This window comes from Phyllopteryx taeniolatus, chromosome 18 (genome assembly GCF_024500385.1).
Source record: "Phyllopteryx taeniolatus isolate TA_2022b chromosome 18, UOR_Ptae_1.2, whole genome shotgun sequence".
Classification (NCBI taxonomy): Eukaryota; Metazoa; Chordata; class Actinopteri; order Syngnathiformes; family Syngnathidae; genus Phyllopteryx; species Phyllopteryx taeniolatus.
In genome coordinates, this window is record NC_084519.1 from 5,829,772 (window position 1) to 5,854,437 (window position 24,666).

General features: G+C 39.8%; 2 protein-coding genes across 6 annotated transcripts in view; one reads left to right on the top strand and one right to left on the bottom strand.

The window, feature by feature from the left end:
• LOC133468654 (centrosomal protein of 128 kDa-like) overlaps nucleotides 1-18,778 on the top strand; it is a 38,163-nt gene extending 19,385 nt beyond the window's left edge. For 2 of the 5 annotated variants that reach the window (XM_061754826.1, XM_061754828.1), the window contains 8 exons: nucleotides 103-159; nucleotides 3,433-3,625; nucleotides 7,507-7,556; nucleotides 10,858-10,881; nucleotides 14,674-14,751; nucleotides 14,840-14,953; nucleotides 17,232-17,319; nucleotides 18,226-18,778. In XM_061754826.1, coding sequence (XP_061610810.1) covers nucleotides 103-159; nucleotides 3,433-3,625; nucleotides 7,507-7,556; nucleotides 10,858-10,881; nucleotides 14,674-14,751; nucleotides 14,840-14,953; nucleotides 17,232-17,319; nucleotides 18,226-18,320 — 699 coding nt within the window. In that variant the 3' untranslated portion in view covers nucleotides 18,321-18,778. The remainder of the gene's footprint in view (nucleotides 1-102; nucleotides 160-3,432; nucleotides 3,626-7,506; nucleotides 7,557-10,857; nucleotides 10,882-14,673; nucleotides 14,752-14,839; nucleotides 14,954-17,231; nucleotides 17,320-18,225) is intronic. The other 3 variants (XR_009785545.1, XM_061754827.1, XM_061754829.1) reach the window with 3 other exon arrangements.
• A 303-nt stretch (nucleotides 18,779-19,081) lies between these two features.
• nrxn3b (neurexin 3b) overlaps nucleotides 19,082-24,666 on the bottom strand; it is a 290,616-nt gene continuing 285,031 nt past the window's right edge. Inside the window, exon 25 of the mRNA XM_061754823.1 lies at nucleotides 19,082-21,916. Coding sequence (XP_061610807.1) covers nucleotides 21,909-21,916 — 8 coding nt within the window. The 3' untranslated portion in view covers nucleotides 19,082-21,908. The remainder of the gene's footprint in view (nucleotides 21,917-24,666) is intronic.

Sequence of the window (24,666 nt, forward strand, 5' to 3'; positions counted from 1 at the left end):
TATTTTATCCATGGTGACAATTTAATTTTGATTGCATTATTTCCTATTTTTGTGTTGCATGCATGCAGGAAAGCTCACAATTGCCTTTGTTTGTTTTAACAGGCAACTACGAAAGCTGGATTAGTAAAAGACCACTCCCTTTGGCTAGCAGAGACAAAGGTATGAATATTGCATGCAGTGTTACTCTGTCACCCAACCAAGGGAATTTTCTAGCAAATTCAATTATAGCACATAAGATTAAGAGTGAAACGCTGTTAGCAGGAACGTGGTGTGCGGCCTCTATAGCAGGAAAAATGAATGATATTTTTTGTCCATCTAACACAGACATTTACTGAAATGAAACCATTCTCAAACAATGAGTTATTATGATAGAAAACAGGCTCCGCAGGTTAGAGCCTTACGGGCGATAGAGTTGTATGGCATTTCAATTCGGTTGATTATTGTTTTCTAATTTCCAGGCAAATGCAGCAGTGACCCACATCTTAAAAATAACTATATATGCTATTCGTTTTTTATATCACATGAGCTCTCCTGTTAAGACATCAAAGATCTAGCATGAGAAATAGATTTAAAAAAAAAAAAAAAAAAAATCCTTTCCAAGATTGTGTCATGGCTTTGACATTGCCCTGTCACAGCATTTAAAGTTGTGTTTAGCAAGTTCCGTCATATTGGCTGTTTGACTTGACATATCTTCTGGATAAATGCTTCACGTTTGCATTTGGAAAGGGTGATGCACTTTAAGGTGTGAATTGGTTTGAGGATGTGTTACTCTCTTGCCAACTCCACTTTGGCTAAATATTTGTGTTAAAGCAGCATGACAAGACAAGACAAAAGGCTAGTGAGCATGTAACAACATTAGATTAACAAGAATACATAATATGTACATGATTAACAAGAATACGTAATATGTAATATATACAAATATATGTATGTCTTCAAATACTGCTGGCATTGTGGACCAAACTCACCAGTTGTACAGGGACTGAACAGCCAGTATCAGGGGGCTCAGTCGAACACTTCCTCCAAGTCCACAAAGCACATGTAAACTGGATGGGCTCACAGGTCCACTACGTTTTGGCCCGCGGTTTACTACTGACGCCTGTACTTTACCTCCTGGACCCGTCACTTTCTGATGGTACACGTTTTTCACGTTGTGACAAGGCTCTATACGGTTGAAATGTGGACGCCGGGCAGCTTTGGAGCAAGTTTCTGGCCCGGCAGAGTCGATTGAAGCTCTGCTGCCTTGGAATGGCACTAGAGTCAGTGCCAGCACAGTGGGGCAACTGTATACTGCCGCTCAATAACTGTTTGATAGTAGTAGTTTTCTGTCACAAATCCATCTCATGTACCAAAGCATGCAGAAGAGCCCGTTATTCATGTTCAAATTACACGTGTGAAATGGATAGCACTCAGTCAACTCACACACACACTGTCTTTCTCACACTCATTCAACATTAAGCCTGCAGGTATGCCACAGTGGGCATTATATGTAAATTAAACAATTGGCTTAGCTTTAGAAGATTTATAGGCGATGAATGTGAGATGTCCGCATAAAACTACATTGTGTTACACTTATTATGTCCCGTCAGTTTTGTTGCGTTTACCCCGCCGACAAGGTTTCTCTTCTGCACTTTGACCGATATGGCAATTTATTTTTGACAATGTAAACATCTCGCCGGGCAATCGCAGACTGTCACGTTACTCCATCCCGCCCCCCTGTGTTGTCTCACAACCATCACATTATGTCCATACTGGCCTGAACCTGGGCTGTCGTGGCTGCTGGGAACAATTGTAAATACAGGATTAAAGCTATAATCACAACTATTTTTTCTTAAAAAGGAAAAAAAAAAAAATATTTTACCCAAGCCACTACAAAAGTAGATGACAGAATGCTGATGAATCCTTAAGCTGATTAAGCGTCAGCTTCGGACATGTCTTGCTATATATTTCAATATTGATTTTTTTTATATTTAGTGACTATCCTATGCATTCCCAAAAAATAAACATTGCTACTCGTTTTGTTCATACGGACGGCTGATGGGAACACTGCAGTTTTTTCCTGCACTGTTGGTGCAGCAGTCTGTTGCTGAAGTAGCTACTCAAAGCTCACATTGTCTCATGCAGTGGAGTGGCTCAGAGGGTTGTGCATGATAGATGTCAGATTTTACAGATACAACGTACTGTATGCATATCTGTCTGTATGTCTTTTTGACAGTTGATATTTGCCTAATACTCTGGCATCTCATATTGGCTGTCAGTTCTACTTAAAAAAAAACAAAAAAAAAACAAAAAAAACCCACGTTCTTTACAGTTTGTTATATGAATAAGCTCAATTCCCTGCAATGTACAGTACAGTATGTGCTGTTTTCTATTGTCTCGGAAGTTTGCTATCGACTTCACTGCTTTCCACACTAGATGTGTAAATATAAGAGTGATATTTTATTAAAGAACATGTAGTGTTGTTGTTGTTAAAATTAGGGATTTTATATATATATATATATATATATATATATATATATATATAGTTTTATAGACCGAATACGAGTAGAAGTAATTGCATTTGAGTACTCGCCAACACCAAGTACCGATACTTGATAATGCCATTGTCTTGTAATTGTGATCAAAAAGTGTTTAGTTTTAATCAAACATTATCCAAAAACACTCAAATATAACACTTTTCTTGAGTAACAATTTGTCAATACTGACATTAAAAAACAACAATGTTTTTCTAACAGCCTTGCCACAGTGAAATGTCACTTAATTATATTTAGTTATAAAGTAAAACTGGCAGGAAAAGTGAAATGATACATTATCACACCATCCCTTGCCACAGTTATCCAAGTATAGTAAAGGCGGAGCGATCTAAGGAACCATGAGCCATTAACAGTTTCACTAGTTCATCATCTATTTTGCAGAGCATAATTTGTAGTCAGCTAAAAGTTTTGTCATCTGTGTTTACCTTGCAACACACCTGACACAGTAGCTCCTAGCCTCAGAAGGTATACTGTATGTCAGGCTGCTGAAGTTGTATCAGTGTCATTCTATCGGCAAATTTTGATGAGTTTGAATAAGACTACAGACACAGTATTGGCACTGATACTTGTATCAGTATCGGTGAATCCTTAGTTAAAATGTTTATCATCCATCACAATAACGTATGCCTCGTTTCACAGACTTTCATAAAGATAATGAAATCTCTGGGTGGCTGTTTTATTGTTTAACAAAAGCTATTTTTACTTGCTGCAGCATTGTTGGCATAGCCAGATATCTGTTGTTTTGCTTTGTTGCACCATACATATTGGTTGCCGGTTCACCTGACTTGGGCCTGATGTCTGCTCAATGTTATACACTTGAGATGTCCACTTTTGTTTACTCTTCCTACAAAATCCTTATCCAATGTATTCTGTGTATTTGCCTATTCTAACTGAACAGTCCAAGCTACGCTGGCTGCGTAAGGAGGTGCGGGAGCATGACACAAGAGAACAGCGCCTGAGGAGGCAGCACAAGCACACCAGGGATGAGCTGAAAGCACTCAGGCAGACTCGGAGCACAGACCGGGATGCTCTCTTGCAGCGGCTAGATGAACAAGAAAAGCTGCTGCTCTCCATCAGCACTGAAAAAAAAGGTACACAATCACATCACTACTATTGCTGTGGTGTAATGTCACTCCTGTTTTTGGCTACAGTCCTCCTAATGTAATCCATGGAGAAATTGGCCTAATACCTATGTGGTACCACCACAGTGAAAACTGGGTAAATGCATGCAGAGGGTTGTTATAAGACAAAGAAATAAAGGATTTCAACTAGAACGGGACTCAGTTGAGCACAGACCTCTGCCACGGCCCAACTATTTTGAAAAGTAAAAGACATGGATCATTGTATTGGTACATGTCTGTTATTTTTAACTCCTAGTTTGTGAGGGATGATAATGTAAGATGATGAGAATGGACACTGATGACATTCTTATTTTACTTCTTCATTAATTAATCTAACCTAATCTAATCTTAATCTAATGTAATGAAAAAATGTCACTAGTAATTTGACCGTTTTTTTTAATAGCTTCTGCTTGACTCTGTGATCCTTTTAAACTGTGTGAGCGTCCCAGACAGTGTTCCCTTCGTGTCTGATCTTATCTGTTCGTTTCCTCTTCTTCACCTCGGCAGAAGCTCTCCTCATCATATCACACACTTCATCTCTTCATACTCTTCCCTCACCTCTCATCCAGTAATGATGTGATGTCTAGCTCATTACGATTAAAGATTCATTTCATCAGCAGGTCAGCTCATTTTTATAGTTCCGGATGCCCAGGGCTGTCAACATCAGTATCGCTGGAACCAATCAGCCATTTATACAAAAGTAGCTTCCATCTTTTTGATAGGAAATTGAATAACTGATGTTATTGTTATCATAGTTAACAGTGTATAAATTTCCCGACAATGCTGCTAGTCAGCAAAGTGACGTTTCAATTACCATTGTTGAAAGCTTATAACCTTTGTTAGAGTATGACCATAAAGGCATCTATCAAATTCTAACATGAGCGATGTTTATATTAAAGCCACTTAATTGCTCACCTCAGGCGACTGACTGTTAATGGCACTATTCAGCAGAACTATTCCCCACACTTACAACCCCAATTCCAATGAAGTTGGGACCTTGTGTTAAACATAAATAAAAACAGAATACAATGATTTGAAAATCATGTTCAACCTATATTTAATTGAATACACTACAAAGACAAGTTATATAATGTTCAAACTGATAAACTTAATTGTTTTTAGCAAATAATCGTTAACTTAGAATTGTATGGCTGCAACACATTCCAAAAAAGCTGGGACACGGTCATGTTTACCACTGTGTTACATCACCTTTTCTTTTAACAACATTCAACAAACGTTTGGGACCTGAAGCGTTGTTGGTGGAACAGCTTCAGCTGTTCAACAGTCCGGGGTCTCTGTTGTCGTATTTTACGCTTCATATTGCGCCACCCATTTTCAATGCGAGACAGGTCTGGACTGCAAGAAGGCCAGTCTAGTACCCGCACTCTTTTACTATGAAGCCACGCTGTTGTAACACGTGCAGAATGTGGTTTGGCATTGTCTTGCTGAAATAAGCAGGGGCGTCTATGAAAAAGACGTCACTTGGATGGCAGCATATGTTTCTCCAAAACCTGTATGTACCTTTCAGCATTAATGGTGCCTTCACAGATGTGTAAGTTACCCATGCCATTGGCACTAACACAGCCCCATACCATCACAGATGCTAGCTTTTAAAGTTTGCGTCCGTAACAGTCCGTTCTTTTCCTCTTTGGCCCGAAGGACACGACGTCCACAATTTCCAAAAACAATTTGAAATATGGACTCATCGGACCACAGAACACTTTTCCACTTAGCATCAGTCCATCTTAGATGAACTCGGGCCCAGAGAAGCCGGCGGCGTTCCTGGGTGTTGTTGATGAATGGCTTCTGCTTTGCATAGTAGAGTTTCAAGTTGCACTTACGGATGTAGCGCCGAACTGTATTTACTGACATTGGTTTTGTGAAGTGTTCCTCAGCCCATGTGGTGATATCCTTCACACTTTGATGTCGGTTTTTGATGCAGTGCCGCCTGAGGGATCGAAAGTCACGAACATTCAATGTTGGTTTTCGGCCTTGCCGCTGACATGCAGTGATTTCTCCAGATTCTCTGAACCTTTTGATTATATTATGTTTGTTTAGATGATGAAATCCCTAAATTCTTTGCAATTGTATGTTGAGGAACGTTGTCCTTAAACTGTTCGACTATTTTCTCACGCGCTTGTGCACAAAGAGGTGAACCTCGCCCCATCTTTGATTGTGAATGACTGAGCAATTCAGGGAAGCTCCTTTTATACCCAATCATGGCACCCACCTGTTCCCAATTAGCCTGTTCACCTGTGGGATGCTCCAAACAGGTGTTTGATGAGCATTCCTCAACTTTCTCAGTCTTTTTTGCCACCTGTCCCAGTTTTTGTGGCACGTGTTGCTGCCATAAAATTCTAAGTTAATGATTATTTGCTAAAAACAAACAAGTTTATCAGTTTCAAAATTAAATATCTTGTCTTTGTAGTGTATTCAATTAAATATACATTGAACATGATTTGCAAATCATTGTATTCTGTTTTTATTTGTTTAACACAACGTCCCAACTTCATTGGAATTGGGGTTGTATTTATTATTTATCTCTCTTTGGTTTTAGTCCTCTCACATCTGGAACATTGTTTGACCTGATGAATCAATACAATAAGTTGCATGTGTCGTCTCTGAGATTTTCTTTTTGCCGAGCTAAAACTGGAGTTAAATACAGATCAGTTTGAGAGATGCGTCATTCATGTTCAAAACAGGATTTGGCATCCATCCATCCATTATCTGAGCCGCTTCTCCTCACTAGGGTCGCGGGCATGCTGGAGCCTATCCCAGCTGTCATCGGGCAGGAGGCGGGGTACACCCTGAACTGGTTGCCAGCCAATCGCAGGGCACATACAAACAAACAACCATTCGCACTCACAGTCATGCCTACGGGCAATTTAGAGTCTCCAATTAATGCATGTTTTTGGGATGTGGGAGGAAACCCACGCAGGCACGGGGAGAACATGCAAACTCCACACAGGCGGGGACGGGGATTGAACCCCGCACCTCAGAACTGTGAGGCTGACGCTCTAACCAGTCGGCCACCGTGCCGCCAGGATTTGGCATTTTCAAGTATATTTGTTTCCATGGTTGAAGAGGTGGAGGTGTACTCCCCAGGTTGCAACATATTCGACATTGAATTTGAGATGAGCAAATAAACATTTTATACAGTTAATAGGTAATGTTTTTGGAGGCATTTCCAAGGGCAAATGGTTTGAGAAAAGTAGCTGGAGACATCAGTGTTTTGTTTATTTGTCAGGGGAAAGGTTCTCGCACTAGGAGGCACTTAAGGCTCAGTAAAGATGCGTTTGAAACCATTTCCAATTCTGCAAGCATTTACCAAACTTGTGTTTTCAGACCTATCAACATAGCACAGCAAGTGTAATCACAGGAACAATTTTACTTTCAGATAATTTTCATGATATTGATTTAAAATGTGTTTGAATGTTCCCTCTCATTTTGATTAATGCTGTAATGTCTTCCTGGCAGTTAATTGAAACAGTTTGAAATGTTAATTTAGCACAGCATCATGTAAGCTATGTAAATATTGTGGTAGTGTGAAATACAAATATGTTACCAAATGAATATCAAATTAGACAAACAATCTGTGATTGCGACTGAAAACAATTCGGTGCTGCAGTCACCAGCAAGCAGAACCAAGATGTGTAGTTAAAAAGACTTTAATTGAAGGGCTCTTTGTTTTAGTTGTAGACATTTCTGTAACAGTTCAACTAATACAGTGCATGGATCGTATTCACTGATTAAGCTTGCCATTGATTACACTTCCCACTTTCATAACATTAAGAATAAATACATTTGGTGGAAGATGAAAAGTATGTAAAACTCATCTGCTTTTCCTTTAGAACTGTTAGAGGGGAATCGCAAGAAGGATGACGAAATGAGAAGCCTTCAGGTTAGCATGCATTGTTCTTAACTTTGTATTTTCTGTGTGTATTTGTGCAATTGCAAATTGGGGATGCAATGGAAGTCAGTAAAGAGGGTAAGCACAATATGAATTGGTCAGGTAGTTTAATCAGGCTTCAGGTGCTTTCCAAGAAGTTTCATTGCAGAACCTTGGATGGCGTCGTATATAAGGCATAGGAAAAGGATGACTGCTTCATGCATCACACATCTTGTGTAAAAATATATTAATCTCTGACAATATCGAAATGACCCATGATGAATGAGATTACTGTGTGCCCTTGGGAAGTTGGTCACTTGACTGTAAAACTAGGGATGGGTGAGTACCGATACCAGGTATTGGTATCGGGCCGATACCGGCCTTATTTCAACGTGTCGAGTACTCGCGGAGGCTGGCAAGACCAACCCTCGATACTTTTAGGGGAAAAAAATTCTGACATCGAGTAAGTCCTTTTCGCCAGCAGTTGGTGTTACACTGCGCCAGTTGGACACATCGGTGAATCATTACATGCGTCAGAAAGAAAGAATGGTCTTTGTTCACAATTCTTTGTCATTGTGTTAAATTGAAAATATATGCATCAAAGGTACGAGTGGTATCAGCACTTGGTATCGGTATCCGTCAGTACTGAACCGTGAATACTCTACTGGTATCAGTCTGAAGAAAAAAAAGTAGTATCGAACATCCCTAGTTAAAACTGAACTTGGATCACTTACTAGTGGGGAATAAAAATTGGTTTGTTTGCTTTAACTCTTTAAATGTCTTAAATTTTGAACATAAGGTACCGCATATCCAGCATGCACTCATAATCAGGTGTATGTTGGGGGGAGTTTAGAAAAGTAGTCCAGTTCCACTCCCTTTTGTCCAGAGAAAATGAAATATTTTGTTTTTTAAACCCAACAACTTTAAACATTGAGACTAACAACAATCTAAGGAGAAGCTTCTAAAATCCACCAGGACACCAGGTATAGATTTTCCAATAACATATGATACTTTAGCTACTAACATTTGGAAATATTTACAGTGCTCCTTTTCCATTTAACTTGATCCCAAACTACTTCGAACATAAAATAAAGAATTGTTCTGTATAAAAGGACATATTTGACCTGGTTTTGCAAAATAGCTTCCACACAATTATAGAAGCCCACTTTTTAGAAACTGCCACCTCCAGAGAGAGTCGGAGCTGCCTCCAGAGAGGCAAAGGGCGATAATCATGCGTCAGCATGGTCACAAACACACACGTATGTCGTCTTTGCACTCACTGGTACCCTTCTGTGGCGGCACCACAAACAAAGACAAAAAGGGAAACAAAAGCAAAACTCACCTGTGGTCTTAATCCTTTTTTCTGTCCATCAATATCTTGTATCTTGTGGAGGTGTACCTAATAAATAAGATACTGAATGCACCAGCTCACGTAAATTAGCCATTTTAACTAACAACACCAGAACTACATTTTATTTTATCTTCATGTGCATTTGTATTTTATTGCTTGAATGCCATAATAAATACAAATGTTATGAGTATCTGCTGTATTCGTTTGGAGTAACAGCAGGGACCTTTGGTCAGCTGTGATGTGGTGCTGCACACTTGAGTGCACAGCCCTGAGCCTGACACATCTTGTAGCCCTGCTTGGACAAGTAGTTAATTGCAGCAGACATGGGGCCTTGGTGTTTGAAAGCCATCGGTGGCCTTGTTTCTATCCCACAGTGCCACAACATCCAGCAGCAAGCACCTTTACTAAGGTGGATTGACCCGCCAGCACCTCCATTGGCCTCTTGGTCACTACCACTAGACGTAGATATCACTTGCCAAGAGCTGGATACCTGGGATCCATCTGTTACTGCTCGACAGCACCTGGCAAAGCTTGTGTGCAATTATTCAGCTGTCCCGTACTCAGTCGAGCCATTAATTATGAAGGATGAGAAGAGAGAGATGTAGAAAGGAAATTGGAAAGACAAATGGGGTACAAAGTTTCAGAATAAAAACCCTTGTTAGAAATCGGCAATGCATACGAAACAGATAGGGGTGAAGCAAGTGCATGAGAGTGGCAGTTAAGAATCATCGCATCACTTTCATGCATTGTTACTGAGGGGACATCAGTCAGAAGCTTGAAATCCAGTCAGAGAAATTAGCCTTTGTGTGTATGGAATAAGAAGCCAGTTGTCTGCCGAATACTCTCCAAATCCACATTTGTTTCCCGTTTATTATCTACTTTTCTCTCTTCTGTCACCCACCTCCACACACACACAATTCACTTTTACTATTCAAGCAAATTACCTGGCCTCAACGTGAGCTCCGAATGAAAAGACAAATACGTTTAATTTTACAACTACTGAACTCTACTACTGAAATACAGTGGTATATATTTATAATTTACTCCTACCATAATTTGATACACTGTCGCCGCCATGTTTTAGCGTGCGCAAAGCATTCTGGGAATGATGACGTAGAATGGCTGTTGTAAAATTGTTACGTTGCTGCTCTCTGCGGAGCTAAGCTAGCCACTTGCGAACAACTTTTATCGTCAGTGAAAAGAGTTAAAAATGCCATAATGCGCCACTTTTGGATGCAATTTCCAATCAGGATGGAATGCAAAAAAGGAGGCAAGCATTCATAGCTTTCCCAAAGAGGGAAAGTTGAGGAAACGGTGGGAGGATGCGGTCGGAAGAGTTGAGATGCTGAAAGATCCCCGGCTGTGTTCTCGTCACTTCAGCCCAGATTCTTTCTTTTTATTCTTTCCTCACAATGAGCCTAAACGGTCGCGTGTGACATGCGAAAGCTGAGCAAAAAGACTCAAAAAGACAGGAGGGGCTGGCCACGTACCTTGATCAGCCCACTTTAGCAGTAGCTACAAATACACCACTGAATATGACCAACTCGATTTTCTTCACACCCGTCATCTTCATCCTCATTTCTTGTGTCTTCCTCCCTCTCCTCATATCCCTGATCACACTCTGGCTCGAACTGTAATGGCTGAACAGCATTCATCGCTGCCAGGGGCTGCTACTGTGGCTTCTGTGAAAAACGTCACTACCCAGAATGCATTGCGACGAAAAAACAATGCCGGCTTATGTTGAAATTACCATTTGTAAAAATATATAAATCTGGAAATGATTATCGAAAGTTGTATCTTATTGTTATGTTACTCAAGTCGAAAGAGATCATAAATACCGAACGTCATTGAAAACGGAGTTCACTTTAATGACGCTATACAGTGCATAGCTGTGTTTTCTGCCTAATGTTAGTCTTCCTATGGCACTTTTGTGATCTTCTGCCTTCTTTTGTGTCTTTGCAGGATCGTGTTTTGGATCTAGAGTTGGTAAGGTCTCATTTTTAGTGAATAAAAATAAGCTCAACTTTGAAATTGTAGATCAGGTGAAATTATATCTATTTCAAACCATAATGAGAAGCTGCCATTTAAAGAGCAGAATATTGTCCCTTTCAGAGTAGACAAAAACTACATTAACATGTCTTGTTGTTACATTATAGTATACTGTAATTTCCCGTGTATAATGTGCACCCATGTATAATACCCAACCCCAAAGTTGACCCCAAAATTCTTGAAAACCCTTCTACCTATGTATAATGCATTTTTACAATGCATGATTTTGCTTCTACCCATATGATCAAAACATGAAGTATTATCTGTATTTTTGTTTCAAATAATTATTCTGAAGTTAAGCACTTTATTTGAACATGTAATACTTTCTTTTTTTATTTACTTGCTCCTATTTTCAAATTCACAGCCCTACTTTTATTTATTAAATTAGAAAACACAGTTGTGCTTACATGTTTGATTACCCAGGCAGAATTTGTAAGATGGGTACAATTCTTTCAAGAAAACATGAAGGATCAGGCGAAACACATTTAATTTTATTTTAATGGGTTTCAAATTAAACTGTCAAGCATTTCACAAAAGCATTATCATTAAACAAAACATAACCATAAAGAAATTAATCATGGTTGTTGTTCAGTCATATTTAAAAAACAAAAACAAAAAACAACCAACAACAATATTTCACAAATTTATGAGCAGAACTGTACATATACGTACGTACCCCTGTCATATTGGAATGAAAGTGTAGGCTACACCTTTTTCATAACCACTAGGTTGCAATGGCATATTAGAATGAAAATGTACACCTTTCTCATAACCTCTAGGTGGCGATGGCATTTTGTAATGAAAGTGTACAGCTTTTTCATAACCTCTAGATGGCGGGATACATTTATAAAATATGAAAGTTGTTTTCATTTTGCCCTATAACTATGTATAATGCGCATTATTGACTTTTGACAATTTTTTGGGGGGGAAAAAATTCACATTATACACGAGAAATTACGGTATGTATATTGGGGTGTCCCGATCTGATCTTTTAGATTGATGTCACCCAAAAAAAAAAAGTATCGGATCAGACTGAACGCGATCTAAAATCTCCGATTTGACCACTCTTAAAAAAGCAGTTGATTCCATGCTCCGCTCTAGAACTTCTATCCAGCAGTGCCCGGACGCCGTGCAGAGCCCACATGATCACAACAACAGGTTGCTAAGTTGCTAACATAGTAGAGTGGAAGCTGCTTGCTTAAAGTCGTTTATTGACACTCCAGTTGAAATTCACTCTAAGCTACACACACATAAAATAATTACACGTATCAAATGTACAAATACATCACAGACTTCATGTATTTCTTTGTCTTTGTTCAGAAAAATTGCTACCTCAAAGCTAACACACAATGAATGAAAGAAAACAAAAAAAAAAACAGTGTTAACCAGTTGTCCACCGTGCCGCCTTTCTAACATTCCATGTCTGGGTGGAAAGGGGGAAAACGCTGTTTTCAAGGGATGTATAAATTAAGAGTTCTGATGGAAATAATGTGGATCTAACGTGGGTGACCAAACTCGGGAATATATTTTCTAACATGCAAACAGAATAATGAATGGAACTTGCGGCTGTTATTTCGAATGAGGTCAAAAATCATGTCATTGCCATCCATGTAAATACAGCTCGTGTGATATTAAATACAGTGTCAGTAACATAAGTGATTGATGCTCAAAACTTGCTTTGCTTGCTTGTTTAAAAAAAAAAAAAAAAAAAGCTGTCTATCTGTTGGAGATATGCAGCTTGCTTTCCCCCTCCAGTCTCCTGTTAGTGAACCAGTGACTGCGGACCACCATCAAGTTAAATCATTTCTGCAACAGTAGGATGCATCGCCCCACTTTCTGTTCTACCGGGTATGCGAGAGTGTCGTCCAGTATAGCAATCAGCGTGGCACAATGTAACAACCGCATCTTTTCAGCCAAATGCCTCCATCTGACTTGGGTCAGGAGGCTATTAAAAGACACGATGGCAAGAGAAACAGATTGTGCCACTGCTTATGAGGTCCCCTTCATCAAAAAATGCACTGACAGCAAGCTAACAAAGGTCCACGCTTAGCTTTTGTTTTGACCAACAGGAGAACATTATGCCTGTTGGCACTCAAGCATGTTGTTTTCTTGAACATATCACAACAGCTGAATACAAAAGGTTCAATAGTACTTATTTGAATAGCGACGAGCAACATTACAATCGGTATAGATTCAACAGCGACCCAAAGTAACTGCAGTGAGTGAGCATGTGGGTGCAGGAGATAACACGTAGGGAAAAGGTCCCATTCTGATTTGCCACGAAAGGAACAATAATGGTGCCAACTGTGCACCATTGTTACTGGACAGCTTCTTCCATCATCTGCGCAAATACAAATATGCTGCCACATGATCTGGAGCCGTTATTATCCACAGAGATCTGATTCAGTCGTGCAGCCGTCGCATGTAATCGGTGCTTCAGATGAGTCTTTGACTGGAACTGATGCCTCATTTCACTTTCCCTCTTTGCGGAATTATTTTCTTTGTTTTGAGCAAGCCTATAAACATTAGTTTAGGAAATTTGAAGCACAATTAAAGGAAGAAAGCTCATTGTTTAGTTGCTTTGATTCTCACTTGGCTATTATTGTGACTTGTACTTGTCTTTTTGTACTTCATGTTGTTAGTTTTAAAAGTGTATTGTAAGATGTTAATATACAAAGCAAATATTTGTTTACCCGTGGCGGGTCGTGCCTTTGGTCGCTGGGCCTTCAGTGGGGCGTTAGCTGAGTTAAGCCACCTCTTAATACCACCACTATCACGTCACAATCATAGAAATCATCAGTAGGCTACTATATAAAAACAAAATATAACTGCACACAACTGCGCCATGTATATCAGGAGCAGGTCGGAATCTGTATTCGTCTAATTACATGACAAACTATTAAATAAAATGTAGTATTGCTACTCATCAGAGACGCTGATCATTTAATGTATAATTGTGTGCAGATTCGCACAGACTTGTCTTGCTAGTCGAAGGTTTTGCTCTTAACAACCAATCAGAGGAGGCCTTGTGAGGCGAAATAAAAATCTCATAGGTTAAAGAATCAATTGGATAACTATCCATCCATCCATTTTCTGAGCCGCTTCTCCTCACTAGGGTCGCGGGCGTGCTGGAGCCTATCCCAGCTATCATCGGGCAGGAGGCGGGGTACACCCTGAACTGGTTGCCAACCATTCGCACGCACAGTCACACCTACGGGCAATTTAGAGTCTTCAATTAATGCATGTTTTTGGGATGTGGGAGGAAACCGGAGTGCCCGGAGAAAACCCACGCAGGCACGGGGAGAACATGCAAACTCCACACAGGCGGGGCCAGGGATTGAACCCGGGTCCTCAGAACTGTGAGGCTGACGCTCTAACCAGTCGTCCACCGTGCCGCCAATTGGATAACTAATATAGTTTAAATTACAAATCAACCAACACTACTGATTGTGAAGGCCCTGGGCAGATTAGATTGACATGGCGGGACAGAAAGACTGAAATCGGATTGGAGAAAAAAAATTCAATAACTCTAACAATCATGTAAAAGTAAGGAAAATGCTACAAAAATGAAGAGAATATACTGTTGAGAATCAATTAATACAATTTTATAGGAAAAAGCTTTTGAATTTAGGTTGTAAATGTAGATCGGTGCTTCCGATAGTGTTTAGGTCAGCAGAGAGTGCCTTGACACATGCAACATTACATGATTTTTTTTTCTTTTGTTACTAGAAATCAAGAGCAGCAATGGACTACTTGGAGTCAATTCCAGATCAGCGGTATCTGGCAGACAATTTCAAGGACATAGAGGTTGGGGTTATGTGTTAATTGATTTATTTTTTTTGAGAGACAATACTTAATGTTTGGATATTACATGGCTTTCATCTGATGTCATCAGGAGTCACAATGGCAGAAGGAAGTGGTCGAGCAGTGCTACACCAAACACAAAGAAATCGTCTGGGACCTGCAGCACCAGCTTAATGAGTCGAAACGCAAAATCCACGAGTGCAGGGTACGATACACACCCAACACAATTGAGTTTATGTGCCTTACCAGAGACAAACAAACTCTCAAACATCATTTTGCCATGTTTCTACTTCCGCTACTAATTGCACTGATTCACTTTTAAGCAGGTTACTTACATTGCTGATGATCGGGCCCAGTTTGAGCATTTTTCCTCTGTTCCAAATCAGAAAAATGTGATCTCAAGTGATTATCCTGTACTGCGGGGTGTATGAAGAGTAATTTTTCCACCATCTGTTCATCACCAATCCTAACTGTTAAACCTGTTTAATATTTCTGATCGCACATCCCTATACGTGTGGTCAACTTTAGCCAATTACAAAGCGATCTGAAGCTTGCACTATTGCCGGACACAAATTGTGCAGCAACTCATGCTGAGTGTTTTATAAAGTATCTCCCAAATCATCAGTGAAAACACACATGCTGATTTTTTTTTTCTCTCTGTCATGTGTGTGGTCTCTCACATTTTCAAAATTGTTCAGTTGGCCCTGTACTGCCCTTGTGTGGCTAATTTGAAGCTCGCATTAATGGATTGTTCCAGATGCTTCATAGAGAGAGAGTGTGTATGTGTGTGTGAAGTGCAAGCAATGGCACAAATGTGCATTTAACAAAACGTGAAGGTTACCAGCCCCCTCTTAAGACTGCGTGAACAAATGATTGTTGGCTTTTGAGTGCCGATGGCATTTCGAAACCTCCTCGACTACTCTGACAGATCGCCATCCCAAATCAGACGCTTTTGATGCATTAGGTTGCTTTGGCACTCTTTTACTAGCAGATTTAAATGCAAGGTTTGCTTCAGGGAAGCCCATGAATGGAAATCAGAGTTCCATATTGATCAGTACTAGCAATGCAATTAACAGTTAAAAAAAAAAAAAACTCACAGCACTTATCTCTCAAAACAATGATTCTTGGTACACAAACACGCAATATTACAATACTCTCCGGCATATATTTTTCAAACTCTGTGAAAACGAGTTACAATAACAATATTCGATCGTGACTTGTACTTTCTTTGTTACTGCGTGTATCACACTGCCCCTCAGAGGTCAAGACTTACAAAGCAGGAACAGCGATTGTCAATAAAACTAAACCTCAGTTGCATCAAGAAGTTCAAAAGTGTATTGCCGCACATGTGGACAAAGCAAATGATGTTCCCACCATATATTGACAGTAATAAAAAAAAAAAAAAAAATCAAACTATTTTTCACTTGAATAGTATAATTTGGGTTTATTATTTATTGAGATTATTTTTCATGGTTTTCACATTTATTTTTTATTTAATCTGTTCAAATGTAGAATATGCTTATGTTTAAGTTAAGCAGTGGTTATATGGCAATTTATATATATATATTTTTTCTTCTTAGTTTTCTTTAAGTTATTTTCCAGGATTTCCTAATACATTTTGATTCAACTTTAGTACATGGGTTACATAGAAGTTACTTAACTGAGGCAAGGTTACGCCTGCAGTTCTTTTAGATGTTGTCCTGGGTTCCTTTGTGACCTCCTGGAAGAGTCGTCGCTCTGCTCTTGGGGTAATTTTTGTTGCCCGGCCACTCCTGAGAAGGTTCATGTTTTCTCCATTTGAGGATAATGGCTCTCACTGTGGTTCACTGGAATCCTAAAGCTTTAAAAATGGCTTTGTAACCCTTTCCAGACGGAAGGATGGATGTCAGTTACTTCATTTCTTGTCCGTTCTTGAATTTCTTTGGACCGTGGCATTTTGTTGAAGTTTTTTTTAGATCTTTTGGCCAACTTCATTTTTTTCAAACAGGCTCTATTTAAGTGATTTGTTGATTGAACAGGTCTGAAGGTCATCAGGCTTTGGTGAGGTCAGTGAAAATTTAAAAAATGTGATTAGCCACAGTTAACTCATGAGTTAACAAGGGGGGCATGACTTTTTCCACACAGGCCCAGGTAGCTTTAAATTATTTATTTTGTTCCCTTAATAAATAAAATCACCGTTTAAAAACTGTATTTAATGTCTACTTGTGTTATCTTCGTCTGATATTTCCATTGTTTGATGATCTTAAACATTAACGTGGGAAAATTATACAAAAAAGGGGCCCAATACTTTTTCACTGCACTGTACATGTTAAAAAATATTCAGGACAGATTAAAATTCATTTCTAACAAATATTAGCACTACTAAATTGTAATAAAAATAATTAATGACATAATTCTAATGAATAAATGATCCAAAAGTTACAAACATTACAGAAACTCAGAGGTGTTTGTGTTGTCTCTTACGAGATCACCATGTCTTTCAGGAGGAGAAGTTAGATGCCACATCCAGGAGTATGAGACTAGCTGTCCTGGCTTCTTCCATCACGAGTTCTGTGAGATCCGATACGCTGTGTGAGTTTTAGTTTTATTAACAAAAAAAAAGTTATTTATTTCACTTTTTTGTTCACAAATATAACAAAAAATAACTATCATCTCTTAAAGAAGCCACAAATATTGGCCTTCGGTTTTATACAGTTCTAACAACGTTTCAACATTTCTAAACTGATAAAGGTGTGCAAGACATTGTCATTTTAATCCTATATCAAATACATAAAATATCGATTTTTATGATCATACGTGACACATGATTGCTGGCATAGCCAAGGCCAAAGATCCAACCAATACTTATTATTTTCAGAAATCTACCAGACACCAGTTCTACTGGACTTCCTGGAATAACTGTTATTTGTCAAAGAACGGTATCTGACCCAAGATATTATTTGTCAGACAACATTTAACATGAGGCTCACTCATTGCTAGCTTGAACATGGCCGTTAAATAGATCAGTATGCCAGTAAATGGAGTTATTCATGAAAATATCCAATAGCCCTAGTATGATTATCAGCCCAGAATTCCAATATCCTGCAGGCTTAAATCAAAAGGACTGGGGACTTTTGCCTGGTAGTTCTGGGGACCGGGGTTCGAATCCCGGCCCCGCCTGTGTGGAGTTTGCATGTTTCCTCCCACGTCCCAAAGACATGCACGGCACGGTAGGTTAATTGAAGACTCGAAATTGCCTCTAGGTGTGAATGTGAGTGCGAATGGTAGTTTGTTTGTATTGGCTGGCGACCAGTTTAGGGTGTACCCCGCCTCCTGCCCGAAGATAGCTGGGATAGGCTCCAGCAGCCCGCGACCCTAATGAGGGTCAGCGGTAAAGAAAATGAAAAACATATTGTTACGTCATGGCTCAAACTAGTTCATTGTGCGTCGTAAACTGAGAACCGCTGAACTAAAAGATTTAACGTTTTCTCCCCCCAGCTCCGCACAAACGCCTGACCACTTCCGACCTGGACGACTCTGCAGTCAACATGGCCAAATTCCTCCCAGATCCTTTACAGCTCAACCATAAGTGAACTTGTTTCTTTTGTTGTTGTTTTGCATGTGCACACACTGGACCGGTGATCAAACACATCAACAACTTGACTCTACTTGCAAGTCTTCTGACTACCTCAAACACAACCCCTGATGGTGCACCATGCCCAATTTAGTGCGAATTTGAGCCTGTAGTCGAGGGGGACTGCTGATTCAGTCTACAAACCGGAATTGAATTGATTTGCTCAGTTATTTATGCCAATACATAGTGTACATGCATACATATGCCAGTCAGTATGTTTGGAACTGGAATGGCTCAGTGTGAGAGAGATCACCAGTGCCTTTTGCATTTCTTGAAACAATGTGTCATCATGATAGTATTCTGTTGGTGTATTATATATTTGTAAAAGAAAAACTAAAGTCTATTTTTTATGAACTGTGAAGAAGACTACGCACTACGAATAAATCCTGAGGGGGCCTATCATTTGTATTCCTGAAACCCCTGGTTGTTGATTTATTTCAGTGTTTGCTTTGCAGCAACAGATGCAGCTTCTCCCGCTGAGAGATATTTATTCATACTTTTTCTTAAAATATTTTATTGACTAAATCAAACAAGCGAGAACTACCTTCTTGTGGAGCCTGTTGTGTAAATATTGGTGTCTTTACAGTAATCTCTTTTGAGCTGGATGCTCTTTTAGACATCAAGTAAACGAAGGGAAGATAACATGTAATCTACTAGGGTAGCAATAAAATTAGTCAAGTAATTAAAAAGCGTCAAAAGGGTTTTATGGAACATCCTGGGGACAGCAAAGCTCGAACTAGAGCCGGCCGATAATATCGCATCACCGATAAAAGCAACATCGGTCACTATTGTAACCGATGTGTTGGCATTTCTTGCTGTAGCGCTGCTCCTGTGTGTCTACTGCAGACACTCTGCTTGAGTGTCTGGGCCCCCATGGGCCCCCCACCCCCCTCACACCAACACAGTGCAACACACTCACACTCACTTATCTCAGAGACAAGAGAAACCTTCTTACTCCATGGTAAGATGTGATTTTGTAAAACTGTATAACGCCACCTTTCAGTGCCCCACGGCAATAACGCCCTTGCTGAAGCCCACTGTTAGGGAACGTCAAGGAGAGCATTCGACTATTTTCACACACGTTTCAGAGAGTGATGCAGAATTTTAAAGTTGTGTGAGTTGCATGTCTGTGAAATAAAGAAAGACATATACAACTGTTAATTCCCATGTGCACCATTTTCTAATAGAAGTCATACAGTTAACAGTCCTCATGTTCACCGTGTTACTATTTTACTTTAGTTGCTCGTGTTCTGCTTTTTTTTTTTTTTTTTTAATTATAGGAACTTTTGTTCATTTACAGTTATATATCCTTTGTATATCAATCTTCTTATTTCATGTATCGGTTATTGGCTAATGTATCCCATGTCACCTTTTTTTTAGCTCTACTTCGAACCAAAACTAGTTTCCTCTGCAGTCTTGTGAAAACATTGAACGTTACTCTCAGCTCCGACGCCATAGTACTACGACGACGACGACTTCCTCCACTTAATATAGATGGATGGTGGGGAAAATCTATTCTTTTTAGCTGTCTGATAAGTGTCTCTGAGGATGCTTAATCTATGTATTTCCAAACAGATTATGTTCATGTTGATATTTGCGCTTGCCTAGATAAATCACATTTGGTGGGCTTAGCAATCATTCCCACTCAGAGAAGGCCCTGGCTCCCTAATGTGCTTCTTAATACTGCAACTGCATGCCGAACGAGGCGCCTGCTTATCTCCACTATATTAGGCAGCAAAACACATTTAAACACACAGATCCATCCTGCTGCTCCCGGCGGACTCGTTTCCCCACCTACGCCGTGCCCTGTCATTAGTCCAGCTTGTCAGGTGACAGATGCTAATGAATACAATCACAGCTTTGCACTGGCCCGCGCTCTGTTTTACCAGAGAGAAAAATAATGCTTCATGGTTTCAAAAAAAACCCAAAAAGCTTGCAGTCACCGAGAAAATGAATTGGAGTTTCAATGAACTTTAGTATAAATGAAATATTATTATTTGGCAATTAGCAGGCTCACGTAGTTCTAAACACATTCTTCTCCAATTTTAAACTGATTTATCGCCTGCGTGTTAAGTGGTCAAACCCTTGTGGTGAGCGTTTAGCTTGCCTAACATACAGTAGCCTCGGTATGCGTGTACCCCGTGTTAGATTTGATTCGAGGGAATGGGATCCCTTCAGAAGTAAGTCTTTTTAAATGCTGTCAGAGATTGTAGTTGTCCATTTTTGGAAAGGATTTGTTACCAAATTTGTTTGTTAGCAAACCATTCTGTATTTTGTTGAGGCCAATAAAACTGAGCTGCGTGTGTTATAAAAGTCAAGGAAATTTAGGATTGAGATTGACCCACCAGTTCGTTTTAGGTCGAATTGTCTATACTGTAAATGCAGGATAATTTAAAAAGACCCCGGAACCCCTAAATTTAGTCACAATGGCACATCCAGATGTTCAGTATCCATTAGAGCAGGTTGTTGCATTTGAAAACGCTTCGGTGCCACTGTGTGTCAAAATAAATCAGGTGCATATGATGCAAACACTCACATAAAGCCAGTCTCATGAATACATTGTCAGGGCTCATTGAATATCTCCTCACTAGAACAGCCATTAAATGCAAATCCCTCTGAGCATCCGCTGCTTGTAGCCGGTCACAAAAAGGTGTTGTCCACAGCTACTTACCTCCGCCGAGGTGCAAGCGAAAGCCTTTGCAGCCGTCGCCAAGCTCATTCCCATTAGAGCAAACCTATTTAACTGGTGTTACAAGCCATTCAATCAGGCTGCCGTGCTCCGATTTTTCGTTTAAGCCCGGAGGCCGAGAATGCATCCATCCACAGCCACTCAATAAGCACTGAGTCTCGACGTCGTTTCCCCCTGCTTACAAAACATAATACGTTTTAGTACAATTGCTTTGCAACTATTTGTATTGATGGCCTGTTGTAAAATAAAGACTGAACGCACCAGTGACTATGCGGCAGTCCCGGATGAGCGGTGTCGTTTCCACATTTGTCATGATGACCTCTTGGCACTGTGAGCGGGAGCTTCATCACACCTCTTTACCTCTTAAGCCCCTTACATGCTGACAGTAAGGGACGCACTTGGTTCATCACGCTACACTACCCTCACCGACTGCCCAAAGGCCGTCGCTTTGGACATGACGCTTTTTTCAAATTAATAATGGGCGAAAAATATTGGCGCCAGTGGACTTCTTTTTAACCTGCGAGGAGCTTTTCCACTTTAAATAAGCTGCTGGCTACTTGGAGTACAACATCATAGAAAAAGCGCAGGGCTCCCACGACAGTCATCGTTGTGGCGTGATGGTGACTTACAGATATCGAATCGTTTCTTTTTATTTGCTTCTTCGTGGGTAAATATGTTCAAGTGACTCACCTGGGGCCTCGTACAAAAGGTGCGTACGCACAAAAACGTGGCGTCCGTTCTTTTTCACGGCAAAGTTCAGCTGTATCAAGAGTGACACGACCGTGGAAATGCGTGGCTGGCGTACGCACGTTTCTGCAGCTTTTGGTGCTTTGGCGACACTTAGAGGTGATGCTGTTCTCATAAATCTGCACACCAGAGACACATGAATAATTAGCACTGATGAACAATTCATGCCCGGCAACATTTGAGTTCAACAATGCAATTGAGGCAAGGACTGAGAATTCATTTGTTAATCAGTGTATTTAATGAACCACTGATATTTGTGAGGACACCTATTAATTGATCGAGGCGATCATTTATTGCCCTCACAATCGCTTCGTGACTCCAGCAAATGCACTGAAAAACAGTCCTTTGAATTGACTTCATTTGAATGAAGATAGATGGACGGATTTATTCCATACAGAATGCAAAAACACTTCCTCTCATTCAACAAATTTGTGTTTTTCTTAAGAAATCTGAAGTTGTTCTTAATGTTTGGAAAAAAGATTCATTAGGATTTATCCAAAATACTTTTCTGTCTCTGCATTAAACAAAGGGAAAACCAGCAAGTTATTGTTATTTGTATTAATGATCCTATATTATGCTATTTTACTGGTCCGGCCCAATTGACATCAAATTAGGCTGTAAGTGTCCCCTGGACAATACCGAGTTAATCTTTATATCTCTATTTCTCTTTTTGAGTAGCTAGTAGCTATGTCACAGATATATGAAATTCAAATTCAAACTCTTCAAAATTCAATTACGACTAGTGAAAATGATGTTGATGATATCTAGAATGTTAATTCTGGATAGTCAAACTTAAACTTCGCTTTTAAATGTTAAGAGGGCTTAGCATAGGTGCAGTGTAAACTGACAGATCAAATATACCAAGCAAGCCAATGACGTCATTGGAATGCACATATCAGTGACGTACGTGTACAGTATATCCAACCGCGTCTGGCCCACCAAAACGTCACTATAGAGGAAGCAGAGACAATCAAATATGGTAGCTTTTTTTTTTTTTTTTTTTTTTTTAACCCCGACTCTATAGTTCACTTTCGGAGTAAAGTAATCCATACTTCCATAAAGACAGTAAAAGCATCAAATGGATTTTCAATTGTCATCACCAAGCTGCCAGATTACATTTGTCAATTAGTGTGCAGATCGGTGTCTGTGGCGCCAAACACAAGGGGATAGCTGACTTCCTGTGTATGCTATGCTAACATGCATCACGAGGGTTGATGATGTGATTATTTGAAAACAAACTTGCTAAAATGTGGTTTTCTTTATGACAGGTGTCTTCAGACAAAAGCTAAAAACATATCATTTATTTATACAAATATGCTATGCTGTGCGTAAACACAAATGACCCAGAGACACTCCTTTGTTTCATTTCAAGTTACACACACTCATGCCTTATGTACGACCCTTTATTACATACTTGTTGTTATGTTTCATTGACTCATTGACTTAATAGCATGTGAATACCTTTCTTCAAGCTGAAGCAGTTAAAACAGAAGGGACAGAAGGAAACCAAAACTTGGCTGGATTACGTGCTGGAACAAGCGCTCACTCCAACTAGTGTACAGCAACATGTAAGGTGTCCTGACTGGTCCACCACCACTGTAGAACACTAAATAGGTGATCTGGCTTTGCCATGGTGATACGAGTACAGGCAAATGCTTTTGCAGCTCTTTTAAACCCAAACTCTTTCAACAGCAAATCATTCCCAATTATACAGTGCTTTCACAACATCTTTTCAATTGAAAGAAATCACTACAAATGAAATTGATGGGATCTGTTAATCAGATTTGTTCTTTGTACTCAGTGGTTATCAAAGTTTTTACGTTCACGTTGCATTTGTGTGTTTCACAAATGCAAATGCTGTTGATTCGATAGGTTCTGTTCAATAAACCCCCGGAAAATGTTTACTCCTCGAAGAAAAAGCATCACGGTTGAACGAAACAAAATCGGATATGCGCATTCAGTCAAACGGCAGGATTAAGTCTGGAAGATACTCACGTGCGTCAATTCGTTCATAGCACCATCAATTGATGACGCAAGGGGACGACAGCGTTGGATAAAGAGAGGAGTGAAATATCACATATAGTGGAACCTCGATAAAACGGGCCCAATATAACCAAAATGGACCATCGGGACTGAACAATGTATCCAAAAATAGTTGACATTTATCACTTCAACTGCCGTTGACAAAGTCTGTTAGTTCCAGAATTGGCCACTGTTGTTTAGTGGCGCAATGCAGGCAGAGAATGGGACTTTTGTTGTTGTTGTTTGTTAAGCCGTTCGCCATTGGCAGCGGATTAATTCCTCGCGGCTCATTACTATGACGAGTACTGTACGTCAACAATGTCAATATGACCAAGCGCGCCGTGTGGCGTGGTAAGTTTGAATCAAATCTGAATCTTTCAAACATTTTCAAGCTTTTGTAAAATATTTAGTTACAATAATGTAGTATTGTATTGGGCATTCTGGGCCATGACAAAAACACTACAAAACAATTTGTACTCTACAGTAATATGGGTGCATATGGCGTCAAAAATGAAAAAAGAAAAAAGAAAGTGCTTCGATGTCACGGACGATCGGCTATATAGGACGACCCCCCCCCCCACACTCCTATTAGTCCATTCGAGGTTCCGCTGTAGTTTCAATAGCTGCTTCTCCTTTGTAATCATTTCCACAGATTTGTCTATTCATTGGTTTCAGTTCAGTTCCCACTTCAGTGACGGTGCGAATGGTTGTCGGTCTCTACATGTTCCTTGAGACTGACTGGCCATCCATCCACAGGGTTTAGTCTGCTTTTCGCCTGAAGTCAGCTCACCTGTGACCCTGAACAGGATAAGCAGTAGCATAGAAATGAATGGATTTGTGGCTTTTG